The sequence below is a fragment of the Cynocephalus volans genome, chromosome 6, assembly GCF_027409185.1.
Source record: "Cynocephalus volans isolate mCynVol1 chromosome 6, mCynVol1.pri, whole genome shotgun sequence".
Lineage (NCBI taxonomy): Eukaryota > Metazoa > Chordata > Mammalia > Dermoptera > Cynocephalidae > Cynocephalus > Cynocephalus volans.
Genome location: NC_084465.1, coordinates 89027740 through 89048813, shown reverse-complemented (window position 1 = coordinate 89048813; position 21074 = coordinate 89027740). Strand labels below are relative to the sequence as shown.

At 36.7% G+C, this 21074-nt stretch overlaps 1 protein-coding gene across 1 annotated transcript; it reads right to left on the bottom strand.

The window, feature by feature from the left end:
- Positions 1 to 511: 511 nt before the first annotated feature.
- On the bottom strand, positions 512 to 17014 carry SNX10 (sorting nexin 10). The gene is made up of 6 exons (XM_063100892.1): positions 16913 to 17014; positions 12492 to 12578; positions 8967 to 9067; positions 8448 to 8546; positions 1043 to 1255; positions 512 to 593 (listed from the first exon to the last, which is right to left on the bottom strand). Exons 1-6 carry the CDS (start codon positions 17012 to 17014, stop codon positions 512 to 514), a joined length of 684 nt encoding a protein of 227 aa, XP_062956962.1.
- Positions 17015 to 21074: the final 4060 nt, after the last annotated feature.

The window sequence follows — 21074 nt, the reverse complement described above, 5'->3', positions numbered from 1 at the left end:
TATTTCAATCAAACAAATATTTCAACCAAAGCAAAGTGTTTTGCCAGTGCAGGGGAGGTATTCACAAAATATCTGCCACATGTCTGGAGAGTCTGGTCCAATAGTGGTTACAACATCATGTATTCTGTGTTTATCATAACACTGTCTCATTGATACAAGAAGGAATGCTGCATCTTGATTTTAAATACTACCTATTTACCTGTCTTAAAATTGAATAAAACCAACTAGGTTTTTTTAAACATATAAATAATTTCATTTCAGGGCAGAATCTTGTTTACTAACAGTTTGCCTATAAAGGATAGTATTGCATTCACAGGCTTTCAGCTATACACAGAAGCGTGGCTAAAATAAGACAACATAAAACCACCACTAATAGCACAATGTCTTTAAGAATTTAAATAACTACTATCATGACAGTGAGCTTTAGGTAAGAATATATTATTAGCAAGCTTTCTTCTCTAAGACTGGACATAATTTGCTATTCCTAAAATAGTAACCTTAGAATTATTTTTCAGGATTCCTGAGGAGCGGTACTTATTTTACATCCATGTGAACTGCTGTCATCACTACTGTGTCCAAGCCCAGAGGATGAACTGGAAAAGAAGAGGGGGAAAATAATAAAAAGAGGAAATTGGTTTTCACAACACACTCAAAGCCTGAGTAACAGAGGAGAACTTTAATTATCTCCAGTCACAAAGAGAGACAGGAAATTTGGACTTTTAATTAGCCATTTGGAGTGCAGTTGGATATTTTTTTAGCTAGATAATTTAAACGCGAATAATTCAAGTCTGACTAAATGAAAGTCACATAATCAGAATGCAGATAATTGAATTTCTACTGCATTCATTAATTCAGCGTGGAGGTGTGTGAAGACTACTATGATGAGCTGTCACAGCTCAATAAAATCTCAGTCAATTAATTTTTTCATTATCTTAGTATTACATCAACAAAAAAGTGAAGTGTGCGTATATATCTACATACATGCATATGTGCACTGTGTTATATAAATACGTATACGTTAAATCAAAATGCAAGGAAATACCTTTCCGAATCATAGTCTATATCATTTTCTTTTTTTCCTTCTTCATCTTCTTCAGGGAAACGTCTATTCATCAAAGCAAACTTTTGAATTGCTTCTTCCACAGAGTACTTAGTCTGCCCAGAAACACATGCCTCAATATCTTCTGAATTCAGATGGCTCTGCAAGAAGAGGTGAAGCCTGCTATCTGAAAGCAAAAGTGCATTCTGGAGGACTCTATGTAAAAGAAAAAAGGAAAAATAATCGGTGAACAGGAACGGACAGTTATGGTAGGAGAGAGAAAAACATTAGAAATGTACCTCCAAAGTAATTTCTCTACTATGGTGAACTTTGCATCAATTATGGGCTCTGCCCATTAAAGGGATGAAAGCATATGTTAACTTTTATTCAATTATTTAGAAATTTAGGTGGGTGAAAACATGAAGCTCATAGTTAAGAACATCTGTTAAAAGAATAACTTCAAGGACATTTCTTCAATTTAACCATCTGTTATGACCATGTGGATTAATTATGGAAATATTTTGCTTATATAGTCATAGAAATTCATTCTACTTAAAAAAAATTTACTGCCAGCAGCCTGTCAATTCAGTGATCTTTATTAGATAGGCTGTCATGAAATATCAAAACTTTCAACTACTATTAAAAATTACATGAAAAAGTCAATACATTTCTCAGCATGTTCCACATTTTAAAACTTTACAAGTATGCTATGTACATAAGTACGTGTTTAATAGAGATCACTTGAGAGGCACCTTTTTTTGAATACTTAAGGTTGACTAGAAATTTCCCCAAAATCTTCAGCGGCACTGCATCTCTGTTGTCAAAATAAGCAACGAAATAAAAATGATCCCAGTCAATTTTACCATATATACAATTAAAATATGATAATTTTGTGATAAGTACATACTGCTCTTCCCACATTCAAGATCAAAGTTTACAAAGATAGTACAGATTTCAACCAGTGCATCAGAACTAAACAGAGGATTAAAAACTATCCTGTAGCAAAATTTACACATGCTCAGATTCATATTGTCTGTGGATGTTTTTTCTGAAATTCATGCCTTAGAATAGGAAATTAAGTCAAATTATACTCTTATATTTAAGCAAAAACTGGTTTTATCTTATTAGCAAAGATTTTGACTATGATAATTCAATCTCTCTAAATAGTTCAATAATGATATAACAGCAGACACTAAGACCAAACGTAGGGTACAAAACTAGAACACTAAAACCCAAGTACAGTTTTGCCTAACATGAGATTTTTCATGTAGAGATCTGTGAAAAATAGATCATGTATTTCAGACCAAAAGAACCCTACCTTATATTCTGCATGTTTATACAAACAATTAGAAAAGCAAATCTCTTTTGGCCATTAATAACAATTTAGTTAAAATCCAAGGTCATTAGAACACCAAATCCTTTTCTTCAAAATAAAACGATCATTTTTTCAAGGAGGTAAATGTCTAAAGATGTACAGTGTATCAAAACCAAAATCTAAGGGGCTGGCCAGTTAGCTCAGTTGGTTAGTGAGCAGCTTGGTAGCACCAAGGTTAAGGGTTCGGTTCTTCATACACCAAACAAAAAAAAAAAACAAAATCTAGCTGTCACTTTTGATTCAATAGGCTTACAAATGTAGTTTGAGAAAATATTCTTTACTGGTCTACTAAAAGGAAAAGTAAAACCTTTGTGCTTTTATAACACTATCTCAAGCAAAGCTACTAAATACTTCCTGTCCTCCTGTGTCCTCTGCCCTGGATTCTCCCAGATGACCATGTCACATGATAAAGATTAATTTACCAAGTACAAGTAGCCAAATAGTAAATCCCTTTTACTACTCTTCAAGATTCACTCCTTACATTTACAAATTTTTATTATTCTTGTTTTAAATATTTCAAATTAAGAGAAGAGTTACATAGCAAAAACCCATTAATATTATCTTGGATTTGCTGTGAAGTTTGAGCAGAGCATTTCCTGTGGCCTTCTGTCAGTGGTTTCCTGCCAACCATAGTACAGTAACTGTTCATAGGACTCACTGCTTTGTTTCTGTTGGAAATGTGTTTTATTTTCTTTATAAAATAATGGGTAATCTTTAAAATTGATTTTAGATGGTTTGAGGCATTACACCACAAAAGTAATGAGCACTAATGCCAATGATATTGGACACAAATTCATTTTAGCTTTATTTCATGTCTAAAGCAATTCTACTGAGCCTTGAACTGCTCACGCGCTGTTATTAACTTGCTAGCAACCTAACACATGGGTACAGCAAACAAGAGTGATCAGAGTCCAGGTTGATCGGGACCTCAAGGCTACTGTCCTTTTTCTTGAGCTATAATTCAATTTCCAATTTTATTGTACATTAGACTCATTATTTCCCAGTGTTTTTCTTTTCTGCTTAAGACTGCCATCTGGAGGACACGCAGGTGAAGAGAGGGAGGCAGGCCCACCCAGCTCACAATTCAAAAGTGGAAAAAGGATGTGGCCGGGAAGAGAGTAAACACTCACACAGGCCCAGGGTTCAAAAAGTGTGTCTGCCGCTCAGCCCGGTTTTGGTTTTTGGAATCTCTGTGTCTCACTGGCTAACTTTATGTCATCATACTCCAAGGGTATGAGTTTTAAACAAGCAAACATAAGTTTTTATATGTATTTATGCTTTTTGTTTTGCGGTCAGATATCTCATTCTGGAAATTAAAATGCAAAATTTGGGGAATGTTTTCCCATCTGGTTCAGTGAGCATAATTAGCTCACTTTGAGTACTATTTGGTTTACTATATATCAGAGTATTGAGACTGCCATCATCATAATATTAAATCCTATTTTTCCTTAGTCATATTTGTGCCACATTTTCCACAAACAAATCTAATGCAGAAAATCAACTTCAAATTTAATGTGGAGTACTTTGTAAAACAGTCAATAAAATGTTATTTGAGAAGCCTCCATAAAAATAAATACATGATTTTCAAGCCATTATAAAAGGAACAAAATATAGACCCGAGAATTTTAAAGGAATTTCTGAAAAGATATTTAAAATGTAAATCAAAAGTTATTCTTTTCCCATAACAACTTTAAACTAAACAAAGCAAAACCTCTTTTTTCCCTGAATTGAACACAGATGAAAATCTGGTTTCCCTCAACATCATTTTATTAGGTGAATTATATATTGGTTTAGTTGAGAACAACATATAGCTACACAAAATCATTTAATCCTAACTAAGGGTGTCCTGGGTCATCCAATATAATGATATATATATATATACACACACACACACATATATATATATATCAATACACACATATCTGTATAATGTGTGGAAGGTTAGCAGTTTGATGAAGAAAAAAAAGTTTTTTTAACTCAGCCTGTTTGCCTCTAACCATGAAAAATAAATAAAACCTATAAATCCTCATTCAAGACATTCATGATTTGTGCTGTAGTGCCCTCTGTTGAACACAAAGACTTATTAAAATTGTGTGTTTAAAACTGCTATAATGTTTCAATGGTAGCTTTCTGTAAAAATCTTTCATAGTCCTTAAATTTTTAAGAAATATAAAACTATAACACAAAAGTCTAAATTGTAGGATAAATGTGGTTATATTAATCGGATAAATTCAGTAAAAAGAAAAGTTGGATCCCATTCATTAATAAACCTATTCAGACCTAAACTGAAAATCCCATTCAAATCTAAAATCCCACTCAAACCTAAAAAATTAGTAGGAATCCCGTTATTCCTAGTTGGAAACTTACCAACAAAGTTTATAATTTTAGTCTATAATTTTCTCTTCCCATAACTATTAGAAGTGACTTTCAATTTATAATTAGTCAGGGGAAAGAATACAAAAGAGACATTATAATCAAGCCTGAAGAAAAATGAATATATTTGAAAAACCTCAGTAATACTGACCAAATTTAGCTAGTGTTTATTTGCCAGTTCCTGGGATTAATACAGTACCTCCACCTCTCCTATAGTTTCCTTATCTATAAAATTGTGATAATACCCAATCCTAAGATTATTGTAAGTACTGAAACAAACATGTAGCAAGTGTTCCATAAATGGTAGAAATTATTCTTATTTGTCACTCAAAGAAACAATTTACTAATTACTCAACAAAGATCAGCCTGGATATGTACTTCTCTATTAAATATGTTATTTCACAAATAACTTTAAAATAAAAAAAAAAAACAGCATATACACAAACACACATACAGGAAGACATTTTGGTTTCATAGGGTTTGAACGTATATAGTGCTTCTAGTTTATAACTTTTTTTTTTTTTTTTTAAAGATGATCGATAAGGGGATCTTAACCCTTGACTTAGTGTTGTCAGCACCACGCTCACCCACTGAGCTAACCAGCCATCCCTATATGGGATCCGAACCCGGGGCCTTGGTGTTATCAGCACCGCGGGCCGGCCCCTCTAGTTTATAATTTAAAAAACCAAATTTTAAAAATACATGCTAAAAATCTACAGTGTAAGTATATTCCACGTTTTAATGCTGTGGTTCCTAAAGTTCCTCTACAAACAAGATACAAGCTATTGATGGGTCGCCCTACTTAACGGGTAACAAGTGGAGCCTCAGAGGACGTCAAGCTGGACACAGTGCTGAGATGCATGTCGCATTTGGTTTCCCAAACTGGCCTTGGGCTGGAGTGGGGGAAGGGCACCAGGGGCAATGACATGGAAGGCAGGTTGCTACTTCTACACAAAGGACGAAGAACAGGAAGCTGCACATCAGAATCTGAGGGACACAGAAAGGAGAGTGGGGAAGATGAGGGAGGCCACAGAGTTTAGGGAGGCCTGAAGCGACAGTGTGGTATTAGAGACTCCTTGCTTCCTTCAGGCATAAACCACATAGAAGCAGCAGCTTTCATCTTTAAAGTGAAACTCATTAGCTTGGAGACAAATGTCCACATGCCATAGTGAGACAAATAATATCACAAGAGAACCCAGTGTCTGTTCCATGATTTGACTTCTGGATGTAATACAGATCCAATTTTAATGAATTAAGCTATAGCCCTTGATCCACATATAGCTCTTCCCGCTAGAATGGAAGCTTCAAGAGAACAAAGACTTGTGTCCATTTTGTCCAGTCCTATCCTCCCGGTACACAGCCCAGCCCAAAGCAGTCACTTAATAAATATCTGTTGAATGAAGGATTGCTGCATGGTTTCCAGGGTCCTTTCCAAGCCATCATCTGAACAACACGATTCAGTGAGATCGGCAATGCATGGGTTATATTATCCCATCTATAGCAAACCAGGGCTAAAAGGAATTAAATGACCTTTCCAAGGTCATGTAGCTAGAAAAAAATTGGGAGTCAAGATTCATGGGAGACCTGAAACCCAGCTTTTCAATGAGTCCCTGAACCAGGACACTTTCCACTATGATATCTGCATCAAATATGACAAGCAAACAGCCAAACAATACATTGTGCAAAAATAACCTAATGTAAGCATAACCCTGCTATGGCTGAATAACGCTCACTGGGTCATTAATTTTGGTAGATCCTCTGTGGAAGGAAAGCTTATGTTCAAAACAATGGAGTAATTCCTGGTCAAAAATGCATGCCCTTCCTTTAACTAGCAACACAAATACAGAGACATGTGCTATCCTTTGACCTCAAATAAGGTGACTTCTCTACAGAAGACAAGGCAGCTCCCCAGTGCTGGCAGGGACTGTGGGATTCAGCCACCCCTGCCAGGCCTCACTGGAGATGGCCAGGCCGCAGCATCCCCAGAGCAGCATCTGGAGTGACAGGCTGCTCTGCAAACTTGAGATGCATCAGCCACCTGGGCCTCGTAGAAGTGATAATTAAGATCACAGCTTGTTCCCAAAGGGAAAGGGCAGAAAAAACTTGACTAGATCTTTGTTCTGTCATACCCAAAAGAATACCACTGGAATGTTTTCAGAGGATTTGTCTCCGCTAATCAGTTCTTAGGGTCTCTTGTCATTTTTATCCCTCAGGCTTCTCTTCCTTCCCCGCCTTCCTTCAGTTTATAATCTTGGATCTTTCTGTATATCTCTATGACCCCTTCAAAGGTAAGGCACTAAGTTAACCTAATAGAAATAGATATTAATATTCATGTGCATACTTAATACCCAAACCCTTTTCTAGTGAGCCATGTGGGGAGAAGGCAATATATTTTTTCAGGCTAGCTCTAAGGTCCTACTTAGTGAACTCAAAAGGAGATGACTTCAGATCCTGAAGCTATTAAAAAAAGAATGAGAGTCCAGGTGACTGGGCCCTGCCACTAACTAGTAGTCATATGACTCAGCCTATATACATATAAAATGGGAAATTAGAAAAATAAGCTCAAAGCTATTTCATGTATAAGTGCATTAAATAACAGCCAACATATATATGCCAGACACTGTTGTGAGTGCTCTGCATTCATTAACTTAGATAATCCTCAACAATCTTATGAGACAGGTGCTATCATTGCTCAGTTTTATAGATGGGAAAACACAGGCACAGAGGAGGGAAAAGACTTGCCTAAGCCCCCAATTTATAAAGGGGCAGAGCCAGGATTTGAACCCATGCAGCCTGGCCTCAGAGTCTGTGTGCAAATTAACATGCTACACAGCCTCCTGTGGAATAGGTATTCTAGCATCCCAAAGAGTGAGGAAAGAAGGGAAATCACAGTAGTGTGAGTTCAAGCAGCTTTAACTGCAGTACCCACCGTCGCAGAGTAATCCAGAGTTAATAACCCACCGAGACTATTCAAATGCCACCAAATACTCCTTTATAAACATTCCTTCCAAATATTAGAGTTGAACTGTCCATTTAGAGGAATTCAGAAGGGTATTAGCAGCCCATCGTAGAGCTGATTTTGGTCTGTCAATCCTAAATGTCATAAATGAAAACAGTTTTTAAGAAATGCCTTTTTAGGGCTAGCCGTGGCTCACTTGGGAGAGTGTGGTGCTGATAACCCCAAGGCCACGGGTTCAGATCCCTATATAGGGATGTCCGGCTAGCTCACTTGGGAGAGCGTGGTGCTGACAACACCACGTCAAGGGTTAAGATCCCCTTACCGGTCATCTTTTAAAAAAAAAAAGAAAGAAAGAAAGAAATGCCTTTTTACGATAAGGCACATTTGTTTCCTGGCAAATTTTACTTTTGTTAGCTAAACTCTCAAGTAATTCGGATCTGCTTTATAGCTTAAGGGACCATGTATTTATTACCTGACTCAGTTAGTTAATTGTTTTCCTTCTAGAAGATTTGGTCCTGAATATGTACCATATGATGTGACCACAAGATGGTGCTCTAACATAGGGAATGAACTACTGAGATTCGCTCCTGAGCAGATTATTAGCATTTCAGAAACTAATATTCTCCCACATGGTCGCTCAGCTCTTGCAAAGCCCTTTGCTCACATCTCTTCTCTGGACACAAGAGTTTCTGTACACTTACTTTCGGAGGAAGTCTTCCAAACCCTGACGACGCTGATCTACGTGCTGGCGATTGTTCATGTTGAAAAACAGATTTTTAGATGGAAGTTCTGGCAGTTGTCTTATGGGAAAGGAAAAAACCAACACATTTTAAAATGATAAAATCAAAGTAGTTTAAAGAAATCCTTCAAAATGAAGGCAAATTATGCATGATGATAATTATCACATAGCTATTATATAATTATCATTATATATTACATAGTTTATAATAAGAGTAAGAGGAAATCAGTTAACTTAAAGGAATACCCATCTTTAAACATTTCTGAGGTCTTTCATGGTCAATACCCATAAAAGTCGGTAAAATTCAAGTGATAAATTTGAAATTCAGATGCAGTAACTACAAAATTAACTGAAGTTACATACTGCAATCAAGAAGAAACCCTATAAAATCCTTCCTATCTTATATATCCTAATGCATATAAATTTTTAAATATTGAATATAGTAACAAAGTCTCCTCAATATAATCTTTAAATCACTTACACCAGCAGTGCATTACTCTGGAGTCTCTGCCTCAGCCACACAAATTCTCTGTATCTTCTTCGTACACAGGACGTTTTCATTGTAAAACACATGCTATTAGTCTATACAGAAAAATAGAAAAATATGAGCCTCATCTGAGGAAATAATGCCTTTCTTATATCTATAACTCGCAATACGATTCCAATATTCACTCTACAGAGACCACCAGAAATATATTTACATTATGCCAGTACTCTGAAATCTTGCATGTAACCCACCAACATAAGAGCCCTGAAGACAGCTGGGATGACAGCAATGAGCAGTGTTGTCCTGGGGCAAGGTGTGACCAGCCAGTCCCTGGGTCCTGAAGAAGGCTCCTGCTCACCAAACTATGAGCATTGCTTTCAAGGATGAATCATACAAAATAAGTAAATCCTAAAGTACAAATGACCAAGAAGAGCTCAGGGTCACCCACTGCACTTTCACACCATCCACACAGTTGGAGGAGTCTGGGGATTAGACACCACCTCACAGACTGTTACATCAGACGTTGGTCTTCACGTCCTCAATGTGGCCATCCCTACAGATCACACAAATCGCTGGGAATCCTGAAATCAGTTTTTAACTAGAGGACAGCACTTCCCTTCTCTAGATGTAGGAGGGAATGTGACCCTCATTACAGAGCAGTGCGTGCTGCATGGGGACGAGCAAGTAGACCCAAACTCCAGTCCTGGCTCTGCTGTGACAGGGCAAGTCACTTAAATTTCAGTTTCCTGAATAGAAAAACAGGGATGAACTAGTACATATCTATTTCACAGGGTAATTATGAGGACTGATGATAAGCACTTGACAAATGTTATCTGTTGATAGTAGTAGCAGTTACTCAACGTTGGTTTCCTTCCAGCCACCCTAAGGCAGACGGAAAAAGCCACCTGCAGCATCCCCATCCTAAGCTAAACTGCAATGCTTCTTTCTCCTTTGGGTAATCATGAAACAGGTAAATATTCTCCTTTGGGTAAAACAAGAGACTAGCAAATATTTGTGTCTCCTGGTTTTTAAAAATAAGAATATCTCTATTTTCTGTATTTATTTCAAAATTCTACTCCATAATACTTAAATTACCAAATGAGAAACAATTTGGTTTTGCCCCCAAGATTTGTATTATTTCAAAAAGTATTATTCTATCACTTAATAAGCCCAGCAGTTGTTTTACTTGGGAAATCTAATTAATCATGTGCATTAGTTTTTAACCTGTTCCCGTGAAATGTATGCACAGTTCCTGGTATTCCTGAACTTTATAAACTTCAGAAAATCTCAGAATGCACATGTTAAGAGAATCACCCCCAAAGTAGCCACTGGTCTAAATCCCACCAATCTTGACACAATGGCAGCAAAACACACTGGAAGGACCTTGGGGCACAATACCATTCTCTGGGCGGATTTCAGAGCACACCAGGGCCTCACTCTAATGTGCTCCTTGTGGTCTAAGACAGCAGGGCATGTCACACCTGAATTACTGCCCTAATGAGGCTTGGACAGAGATCCTCTTACTACCCTCTCCCTAGAGAGTACCAGACCACTCTGCAGGCAGACTAGGGACTCCTGACATCTCAGGTAGAGGCTGGGTCAATTCAAATCACCTTTAATTTCTCTGCTCACAATCACTGTGAATGTCGATAACTAAAGATCTGCCTGCAATCTACACCAGACTAAGGTCCCTCTACATGAGTACTTCAAAAAGTTCATGGAAAGATTTGTATTATCTTTCATTTCTATTTTTCCAAGAATGTTTTAAAGTACCCACGTCTAAGTCCTTCCCTGGCAGGACAGGTTCAGGAGAGTATATATGATGAACTACTCAGCTCTACAGTCTTCTAGTTTAAGATCCAAGTAAATGTTAAGATTTCAGAGTTGCTTGATATCATTTCCCTTGAGGTTAATTTAAACAAGTTAAACACCAGCTTCTCTACCTGCAAAGCTCTATGGGGATAGCATCTAAGAGAGGCCGATTAGAACTCTCTAGCCCTCCATCTACTTTTAATTGTATGACAGGCGCAAGTCTCTTCCGGATTAGACAATACTGAGATCACTAATTGATTAAGTTCCTCTAAATCTATTTGCTTGTTTCTGCTATCCACTAAGCCAAGAAGATGTATTCACTGTCAATTTATTAGCACTTCAGAGAAGTGCCAGAACACCACCAAATAATACTGGTGGAACCCATCATTTCTGGCTCCAGATAGAGACTTATGAATTCATGTCACACTATTTATACTCATATAGCACAGAAGAATCTATACTTTCATTAACTCCTGAGAATAATTAAATTTCATGCCTACCATACAGTGTGTGTGGTAAGAATTCACAGATTTATAAAGCGAAAGCTGAAAAGCAACCAAAGAATTTTATTTCAAATGCTTATTCTTATATGCTCATAATTTTCCACAAAGAACATATCTCTGGTGTGAGCTTACAAATAAAGGCAAAACAAAATCAAAATATACAGTATACCCTGGCAATGGCCTGCAACATGATCATCAAAAAAGCTGTTCTGAGTTTTCTTTTTTTTTTTTTTTTTGTCGTTTTTTCGTGACCGGCACTCAGCCAGTGAGTGCACCGGTCAGTCCTATATAGGATCCGAACCCGCGGCGGGAGCGTCGCCGCGCTCCCAGCGCAGCACTCTACCAAGTGTGCCACGGGCTCGGCCCTTCATTTTATTTTCTAATTTGGGGACCCTTGAAAGAAAAAGGGGGAAAGAAGGAGAAAAAAGAAAGTTTCATGGCTGGTATTTGGGTGTCCAATATGCCAATTTAGCTATTTACAATGAGAAGATTAAATGATCATTTGTACATTGCCTAAGGCTGCTTTTAAACTATAACAGCAGAAATAAGTAGTGGCGACAGAGACCACATCATCAGTCCACTAAGCTGAAGATATTTATTGTTTACCAAAAAAGTTTGTTGACCCTTGTTCAAAACAATCCCAAAAGACTACACACTACACAGTTCAAGAGACTGTGATACAGTAGTATCCAAACAAGGTGTATCATCTCTAGTTGCCTACTTATCACATTAATTGCTCAGAACTGAGACAAAAGAAATTACACATATTCATTTCCTTTCTGATTCTATATACAAAACACTGCAAACCTCTTTTCCAGAGAACGCTACATCCGCTCAAAATTTAAGATTTCTTGGGCATTATATTATCCAGAAATATGCAACAGCAGATCATAAAGAAATATCATTAATGAGCTATAAATACTCTTTAACCATGAAATTTGGATATATTCACATTTTCATACATGAAGGCAGAAAACATTAAAATATTAACATTAACAAAAGTACAATAGAATTTCAAATAAGTAATTTTTCAACTTTAGGAACCGTTTTACTACTTCATTTAAGATACAAGCATTAGTTGTGATCATTAAATTTAGTTCTTTAAATCAGGAAAACTTTTACAAATTTTAAGTATATCACAGTGTCTCATAAAAAACATACACTAAAAATTACTGTTTCTATTGACTATTGACTGCATACTTACATGAATACATATCTCATAGTCAATATAAGAATGCCAAAAGTCCTCCTTCTGAATCCTAGGATCTCGAACCCAGACACTTACAAATTCCTGTAATGGCATCATAAACAAAGAAATATGTTTCAGAATTGCAAGTAGAATTGGAGAGAGCTGAGATATGACGGTACTAAAACCAAAACCGAAATGAGTTTTAAGCAATGTGTTTGTAATCCTTTAAAAAACAAGAAGTAAAGTTAATGAATCAGGCACCACAGGCAAGTCCAGAAAACACTTTTGCCACAAACGGAATTTTTAAAATAATGCAAAACTGAGTGGGGCACACTGTTAGATAGTCTTACAGGTTATTTGAAGACAAATAAGAAAATAAACTCTAAAACTGCTTTTTCATTTTTAATCATGAAAAATAGGTTCATATTTTTCTCAAATTTTAAAAGTTGTCATTTCTTACTTTCTTTGTCTCTCTAAATTAAAACTACAGACCCTGCCTGGTAAATCGCTTCCTAGGACACAAATAGCAAATGCTAGCAACAGTCATGTGAGAAGTAAGCAATGAGCGTTGAAACTGATTTTCTGCCTGCAACCAGCCTCACGAGAATAAGCAGAAATAACTTATCAATGGAAAGATGCACATCTTCTTTTACACAATGTTTTTCTATCTTAAAAATATATTTCCCATACATTAAATCATTTCATTTTCATAATATCCTTGTATTATAGGTAAAAGTTAGAGAGGTTAAAAAAAAAGAAAACATACACAGTGGATAAGTTTGTTTCTTTTTAAAAATCATAAGAATAGGAAATATGGGGTAAAATTTAAAACTACTTTTCAAAAAGTGCTCTTTGCTAAATAGGTTTAGTTTAAAAATATGAAGACATACAGCAAAAAAGTACTGTGTTTGACATGATAAATTTTAAAGTCTAATATATTTACTCAGTGATCATAAATGTGCTAAGTTTAAATATTTTCACTTTTTGTTAAAATTGGGGCTTCAAGGCTGAAATGCAGGCATCTCTTACTGCTTTGTTTTGGCACATCTGAGAGGCAGGCTGCAAACACTCTAGAATAAGAAAGATCATGGGGTTTCTAGACAAAGAAAATAGACATAACAAAATGCAGATAATAAAATGAGAGTTTTCAATACAGATGTTTTAAAAGCAGAAAAACAGTCCACATTTCCTGAAAATAACTTTTGCTTCTTATCAAGTGTCACCTTCTAAGGCAGCACACACTTTGTTCTTGCATTCGAGACTTCTGTCCCACTGCTTATCCTCTGTATATAGGAATTATGACTTAATCTTCCAAAAAGTCTTTTTTTTTTCTTTTTTTCTTTTTTTTTAAGATGACCGGTAAGAGGATCTTTAACCCTTGACTTGGTGTCGTCAGCACCACACTCTCCCAAGTGAGCTAACCAGCCATCCCTATATAGGGATCAGAACCCATGGCCTTGGTGTTATCAGCACCGCACTCTCCTAAGTAAGCCACGGGCTGGCCCTCAAAAGCCTTATTTTTAAATCTTTTCATTATGTAACTTTAAAATCATTTAACAGGCAGAATAAAAACAGGATAACAATCTAGTGATGCTCTAAATGTTTTGGCCATTATTTCTTAGAAGCACATTCTAAATAATGAGTTATTATAAAAACAATTTTTAAAGCAATGTATCTGTAATATCTCCTAATTACATATAGTGTGACTGGGGTCAGGCATAAAGGAGGCCCTGCCCAGAGATGGAAACAAGCAAAACTCAGGCACTCTGCTCTTATATATGCTTTTCACCTCAGTCTCCTGTCACTGCATGTGTGTGTGTGTCTATGTGTTTTAAACTCATTTTGCTGTAGTATTTTTCACACACCTACAGTTCTTAGAATGAATCAATCAATCATTAATGAATCAATGAACAAAGAGACAAACAAGTTGGGAATAGGAGAGAAGACCACTTTGCCCAGCCGCAACCCCACACACATGGCTCGTAGGCACTTTTGTCTTCATAGGTCCTTTACTCCACCAAAAAAACCAAAAAAAATAATACTTGACAACTACACTGGTATAAATATGAATATATTAATATTACCTATTAAAACCTTCTTGTGACCTAAAAGTTCATTTCATTCTTCTGATTTTAAAAGGACTTAAAACATTTTTAATGGCCCCTAAAAGTAGTGTGGGCCCTGGGCACTTTGCCTAATGGAGAAGTCAGCCCTACCTACACTCTGAGCAAGACAGAATGTTGACAACAGGGCAGGTCATCTTGTCCCCTTTCAGCCAGACTACAGAGGACAGCTCCCAATAACCTGGTCACATGTAGGCCACGCTCCTTCAGAGGGTATTGGCAGCTCCACTTTTCCATGAAGAGGCAGAAGTTCTTGGATATACTGAAAAGGGAAATCAACTATTTCCAACAGCTCAATGTTCCACATTAACAGTAGAAGACATGCACCTGTTACTGAAATAGTGGCCCTTCATACAGATTAAACAAAAATGAAAAAACAAGGAAACACATTTGTCAATTTGCTACAAACTTGTGATTAAAAAAATAAAAAAAGGTTTCTGAACTAATACTGTAAAATCCAGTTACTACAATGTCACATACCCCTGACCACTCAATATATTATTAATTGATAATGGCAGTATGACAAATAGTTCTGGGGAAAAAAGGGGGTTTTTCCCCTATTTGTTCACTACTGACCAGTTGTTAACATATATACTTCAAACAGCGTGTCCCTTTTCACAGAAAGAGCACTGAATTTATGGTCACAAGACGTAAGGGTAAATTCTGGCTCACCCACTTCCTAAATTATAAACGTATTTGCTGATTCTCCATTTCCACACATGGAAAATGGGAATAATGCCTGTCCAACCTATCTCAGCTGTTTGGTAGGTGGATCAAATTATAAACTACTGGTAAAAGTACTGGGAAAATTTTCATTCAGTTACCACTCCTTCTGGAGACTCTTACATAGAAAGGAAAACGCTTATTTTCCCAAAGCACTGATGTCTTTCCACATTAACCAATTCGGAAAAGCTAAATCAATAATTTTTTTTTAGGTAAAAATTCTTAATTTAAGAACTCAGTAGTAAACACCTTAACAGTGTAGTTTTTCAGCAAAAAGCAGGGTGACTAAGGACTTCACAGTACTTATTCAGAGCAGGTACTTCATAATATTTGTAAAAGGAATGGACAGCACAATGATAAACTGTAGTTAAAGAATCTATTTTCCTCATTTCAATGGGTTGGAATTCCTGAACTCTACCATTATTATTACTCCTTAAGTCTAATCTTTATCTAGGGAAGGGTAGGTTGAATACATATTCTAAAACCACGCTGGAAAAAAAAATGTCTTATAGCACAGCAATGCCTTTTTTTTTTTTTTTTTTGAGCAGAGCATTTTAAATGCACATTCAAAATTCACTGCAGTGCTAAGACTCCAAATATTTTTTTCAATCCTGAAAATCTTGAATGTGGATGGAGTGCTAAATATCACTATTCTTTTGTGGATGACAAACTTTTCTTCCGTCTCTGCTCCCTGAAACATTGCTATGCCCCGAAAGCCACCCCAGGCTGCTGTTCTTTACACCCTATTACAATTATATGGTGACCTCATCCTGACACGTTTTCAATCAGCATCTCTCCCAAGTATCCGGCCTCTAGATTGACCCACCCAGAAGTCCCACGAGCACTTATAGTCCATGCTGTCCCCACATCATTCTGCTCCTCATCTCAGTGAAGAGCATTCCCCATCAACCCCAGCCAGAACCCAGTTTCCCCAGACTTCTCTCTTTGACTAGCCCCCTAAATCCACACTGACCAAGTCTTTCAGATTCACTTTCTTTGCAATCACCCACAACTCTATTCCCTTTGCAATGCCTCAGTTCAAGGACCTTTTGCCCAACATTAATGTAATAGCTGCTAATTGATCTCCAGGCCCACATCCAATGCATCCCCCACACTAAGACAATGGCTCCAAACACACATCTCATCATGTCACTTACCTACTGAAAATACTTTAAAGTCTGCCCCATAACCTTCAAGATCAAGTTCAGACTCCTTCAAGTTTAAGCTAGCATGATACAGCCTTTCATGATTTTCACTGTACTTAACTCCAAAGGCTAAGCTGTTGTGGTCCCCATCCACAATGTGCCATTTCACCTCCATGCCTTTAACATGCTCTTCTCTCTGCCTGGATTGCCGTCCCCATCCCACTTCCTTTTGTTTGTTTGTTTTTTGTTTTCTTCTTCTCTTTTCTTTTAATAGTTTTTGCTAACCCCAATTCATTTTTCAAATGCAACTCAGTCACCACTCCTTCTAGGGACTCTTCTCACCATGTTTGATTTATTTGACCACCCTCTTAGTCCCTAATGTCTCTGGCCATGCCTTGGGCATAGTCACTACTCACCACGCATTACTGTACTGTACTGTAAATACCTGTAGGCCTCCTCTACCAGACACTAAGCTCCTGGAAGGTGGCTCAGGCTGTCTTGTAAGACGTGAGTGCCTGGCACATCCAGTGCATGCCATTAATATCATTTAATGGATAAATGAATGCCTGCAGGAGTGAACAAGTTGCCTTCAAGAAAAAAACGAGATCAAACTTCAGTTGAAATAAAAACCTCATCCACTTGGGTTCTTGTACTCCATGAATTAATGATAAATTATTTAGCAGCTAAAGTTTATCTTAATTTAACAAACCTCTTCCTCTATGGGTATGCCAATTAACAGCGTAAGGCCACAAGAGCAGTGTTTAAGATCTATGAGAACAAACTGTTTTCGAGCACCCTAAAGAGCTCCAGAAGCACCTATTTACATAGAAATAATTGAAAATCATTCTGATAGCTTCAATAACTTAGTCCCCTAAGGCCTGTAGCAGGCAACAATTTGTTAGCCTAGTTGGAGTTAAAATATGTACTTGAAAGTAATAAAAGTACATTTATTTTAAAATATTCTATAATTCAGATGGGCCTCTCCTCCCCCGTCCTGCAATTAGCAGGAATTAGTGAAGTTTCACCATACTTCCAGCTATGAATAGCATACCCAGGAAGCCAAGGTTCACCTATAATCTCTTAATTAGACGCATCCCTCACGATGCTGCCGTCCATCCTTCAAAGGAATGTTGACAGCCTGTCAGCCACAAAGGACAGCGCCAGAGTCCAATGCCTAGAATCATATGGATTTCCTATGAAAATTGCTTCAGCAGCAGCAGTTAGTCAATTTAATAACCTTATTAAACACTTTAATGACTTTTGGGGCCTAATGACTATATCTAGTATGAAAGAAAAAGTCAGGCAGAGCAGTATTAAAAATTTAAACTGATCTTGCTGTTCTCCATGTGAAAACAGGCTTCTGAAGAAAGACCACTAGACTCTTTGAAAATCTAATTCCTGTGTTCACCTAAAATAATCACTCTTTGATTTCAGTGTACCTTCTCTCTCCGCACCCCCACCCCATGTTCAACCTTTATCCATTTCTACTTTTTTTTTCTTTGCCCTAATATGAGATGAAATGAATAACAACGACAGCTGTATCGTGCAGGACACCAACATGTGCCAGGCACTGCACTGTTTCACATGTGTTTTCCTTTAGTCTTTGCAACAATCCTTGGAGCTGTAATATTATCAGCCCATTTACAGATAAGAAAAATGAGGCTTTTAATGTTTAAGCAACTGACCCAAAGTCAAATGACCAGCAAGACTGCGCTACATTTCAAATCAGGTCTGCCTTTCCCAAAGCCTGTACTCTCAAACATGTTCTAAGTGGTTCTTTTGGCAATACAAGTAGAAAATATCAGGCAATTTCCAATTCCACTGCATTATTCTGGAGGGAAAAAATTATCTGCTCTATTGTTAGCTAAAATACCAGTTCAAACAACATGGTCTTCTGAGACTCTGTCCTCCTAGGCTCTCAAAGCTTTGCATCTCATTTTTGTATTTCTAACAAGCACAACACTAGCACATAGTAAATGCTTATTAAATGTCTGAGAATTAACCAATTGATTACAAAGAAGTTTTGTTGTGTGGTTTTTTGTTTTTTACCCCTCAGACCAAACAAGTCTTTTTTTTTTTTTTTTTTTTTTTTTTTTTTTTTTTTTTTTACTGTGGTAAAATATATATATATATAACAAAGTTTGCCATTTTAACCATTTTAAAACATACAATTCTCGGGCTGGCCCATGGCTCACTCAGGAGAGTGCGGTGCTGATAACACCAAGGCCATGTGTTCGGATCCCATATAGGGATGGCCGGTTAGCTCACTGGGTGAGCGTGGTGCTGATACCATCAAGTCAAGGGTTAAGATCCCCTTACTGGTCTCTTAAAAAATAAATAAATAAATAAATAAAACATACAATTCTATGGAATTAATTCACAATGCTTTGTGACCATCACCTCTATTTCCAAAACTTTTTTGTCATCCTCTGTACCCATTAAGCAATAACTTCCCATTATTTCTTCCCCCTAGTTTCTGGTAACCTCTAATTAACTGCAAAGAAGATTTTTTTAAAAGGTATACAGGTTCTCTATGCTGAAAATTGTAAGATGCTGTTGAAAGAAATCAAAGAGACATACTATGGTCATGAACTGGAGAAAGAAACCAAAGAGACATACTATGGTCATGAACTGGAAGACCTAACATAGTAAAGCAATAAATTCTGTCCAAATTGATCTATAGATTTAACACAATTTCTATAAAAATCCCCTTAATCTTTTCTGAAGACACAGATGGACTTATTCTAAAATTTATAGGGGAAGGGAAAGACCCTAGAGTAGCCAAAACAATTTTGAAAAAGAATAAAGTGGAAAGAACACTGTGTTTAGCTCAGTTGGTTAGAGCATGGTGTTATACCACCAAGGTCAAGGGTTTGGATCTCTGTACAGGCCAGCTGCCAAAAAACACAAACAAAAGAATAAAGTGGGAGAAATCCTTCCTGATATTAAGGCTACAGTAATCAAGACAGTAAGGTACGGGCAGAGAGACAGATATGTAGATCAATGGAACAGACCAAAAATCCCAGAAAAAGACTTACACAAATATGTCCAACTGACTATTGACAAGGGTACAAAAATATTTTAATGGAGGAGGAGCCTTTTCAACAAATGGTCTGGAACAAGAGGATATCCATAGGCCAAAAGATGAACCTCAACCTAAACCTTGTACCTTACACAAAAATTAACTCAAAATGGATCACAGATTTCAATGTAAAACATAAAACTTTCAGAAAAAAAACAGAAAATCTTTAGGATCTAGGACTAGGCAAAGAGTTCTTAGATTTGATCCCAAACAGCAATTCATATAAGGAAAAGTAATAAATTGGACTTCAGAAAAACTAAAAAGCTTTGCTCTGCAGAAGATCCTGTGAAGAAGTTGAAGACAATGGGCTGGCCAGTTAGCTCACTTGGGAGAGCACGGTGCTGGTAACACCAAGGTCATGGGTTCAGATCCCTACACTGGCCAGCCACCAAAAAAAGAAGTTGAAAAGACAAATTATAGCCTGGAAGAAAATATTTGCAAATCACTCATCCCACATAGGACTTGTACCTAGAATATGTAAAGAACTCTCAAAACTCAATATTAAACACACACACACACACACACACACACAGAATTCAGTTAGAAAAGGAACAAAAGACACAAAGAGGAATTTCACCAGAGGACATACAGATGGCAAACAAGTGCGTGAAAAGATGTTCAACATCATTAGGAAATGTAAATTAATTTCACAATAATATATCATACATACCTATTATAGCTTCTAGTGGTATTGTCACTACTTTCTAGCCATTTGATGGGTGTGTTTTGTAAATTTTCCACCATAGTCTGCCTTTAATCTGTGTAGTACAGTAAAGATGAGTATGTGCTAATTGTAAAAATATTTACTCAGATTACAAAAAGATGAGCAAAGACAAAACTAATAAAATCAGAATCTCTAGGTGTTAAGTGAATATTAATTTATTACAGCTTTGATGAGAATTTTCTATCACAAAAATGAAAACTTGTTTCAATTTGCTCTTACTTTTTGGGGCATCTTTTTTCCCATTCCAAAGTAGTGTTTTACACGTTTATGCATTTAAACTGGAGAATCATTCATTCATTCAATTAAAATGTATTAAGCACCAACTATGTGCTAAGTACTCTTCAACACCACTAATGATTACAGAATTAAGCAATGTCTTATTCACCAGAGTTCTATTCAGAACGCCACATAACAATCTCAAAACCAAAATCCAGCCAATTTCACACACTACACTGTTTACAAATAACAAAACGGAAAGGCAGAAAGGAATATATCAAGTAACCTGCCTTTATCTCCATTAACACTATGACAAATAACCTCAAAAACATATGACAAGGGATGTTACTTGCCACTTCACAGCTTTGAGTATGTTTAAATGCCATCTTCTGGTGATTTTTAGTGATGATTTCTAAGAAATTTTTTACTATTTCAGGATAAACAACTGTGGATGAGATTCAGCTAAACTTGTCTTTTACATGATTCAATAGTTCATGATGTTGTAAGTATCTTTGCAAAAGGAGTCTCCAAAATCATGGAGAGTTAATTTATTGTATCTCATAATACATTACAAAAAGTGCGGTG

Excerpts from the sequence above, each read along its gene's own strand:
- SNX10 (XM_063100892.1), bottom strand. The coding sequence starts at position 17,014 with ATGATATTAATGGCATGCACTGGATGTGCCAGGCACTCACGTCTTACA. Across the intron at positions 9,068-12,491 it reads ACTATGAGATATGTATTCAT|ACTAATAGCATGTGTTTTAC; the intron begins GTAAGTATGCAG and ends TTTTCTGTATAG. Across the intron at positions 8,547-8,966 it reads CAGAGTAATGCACTGCTGGT|ACAACTGCCAGAACTTCCAT; the intron begins GTAAGTGATTTA and ends CTTTCCCATAAG.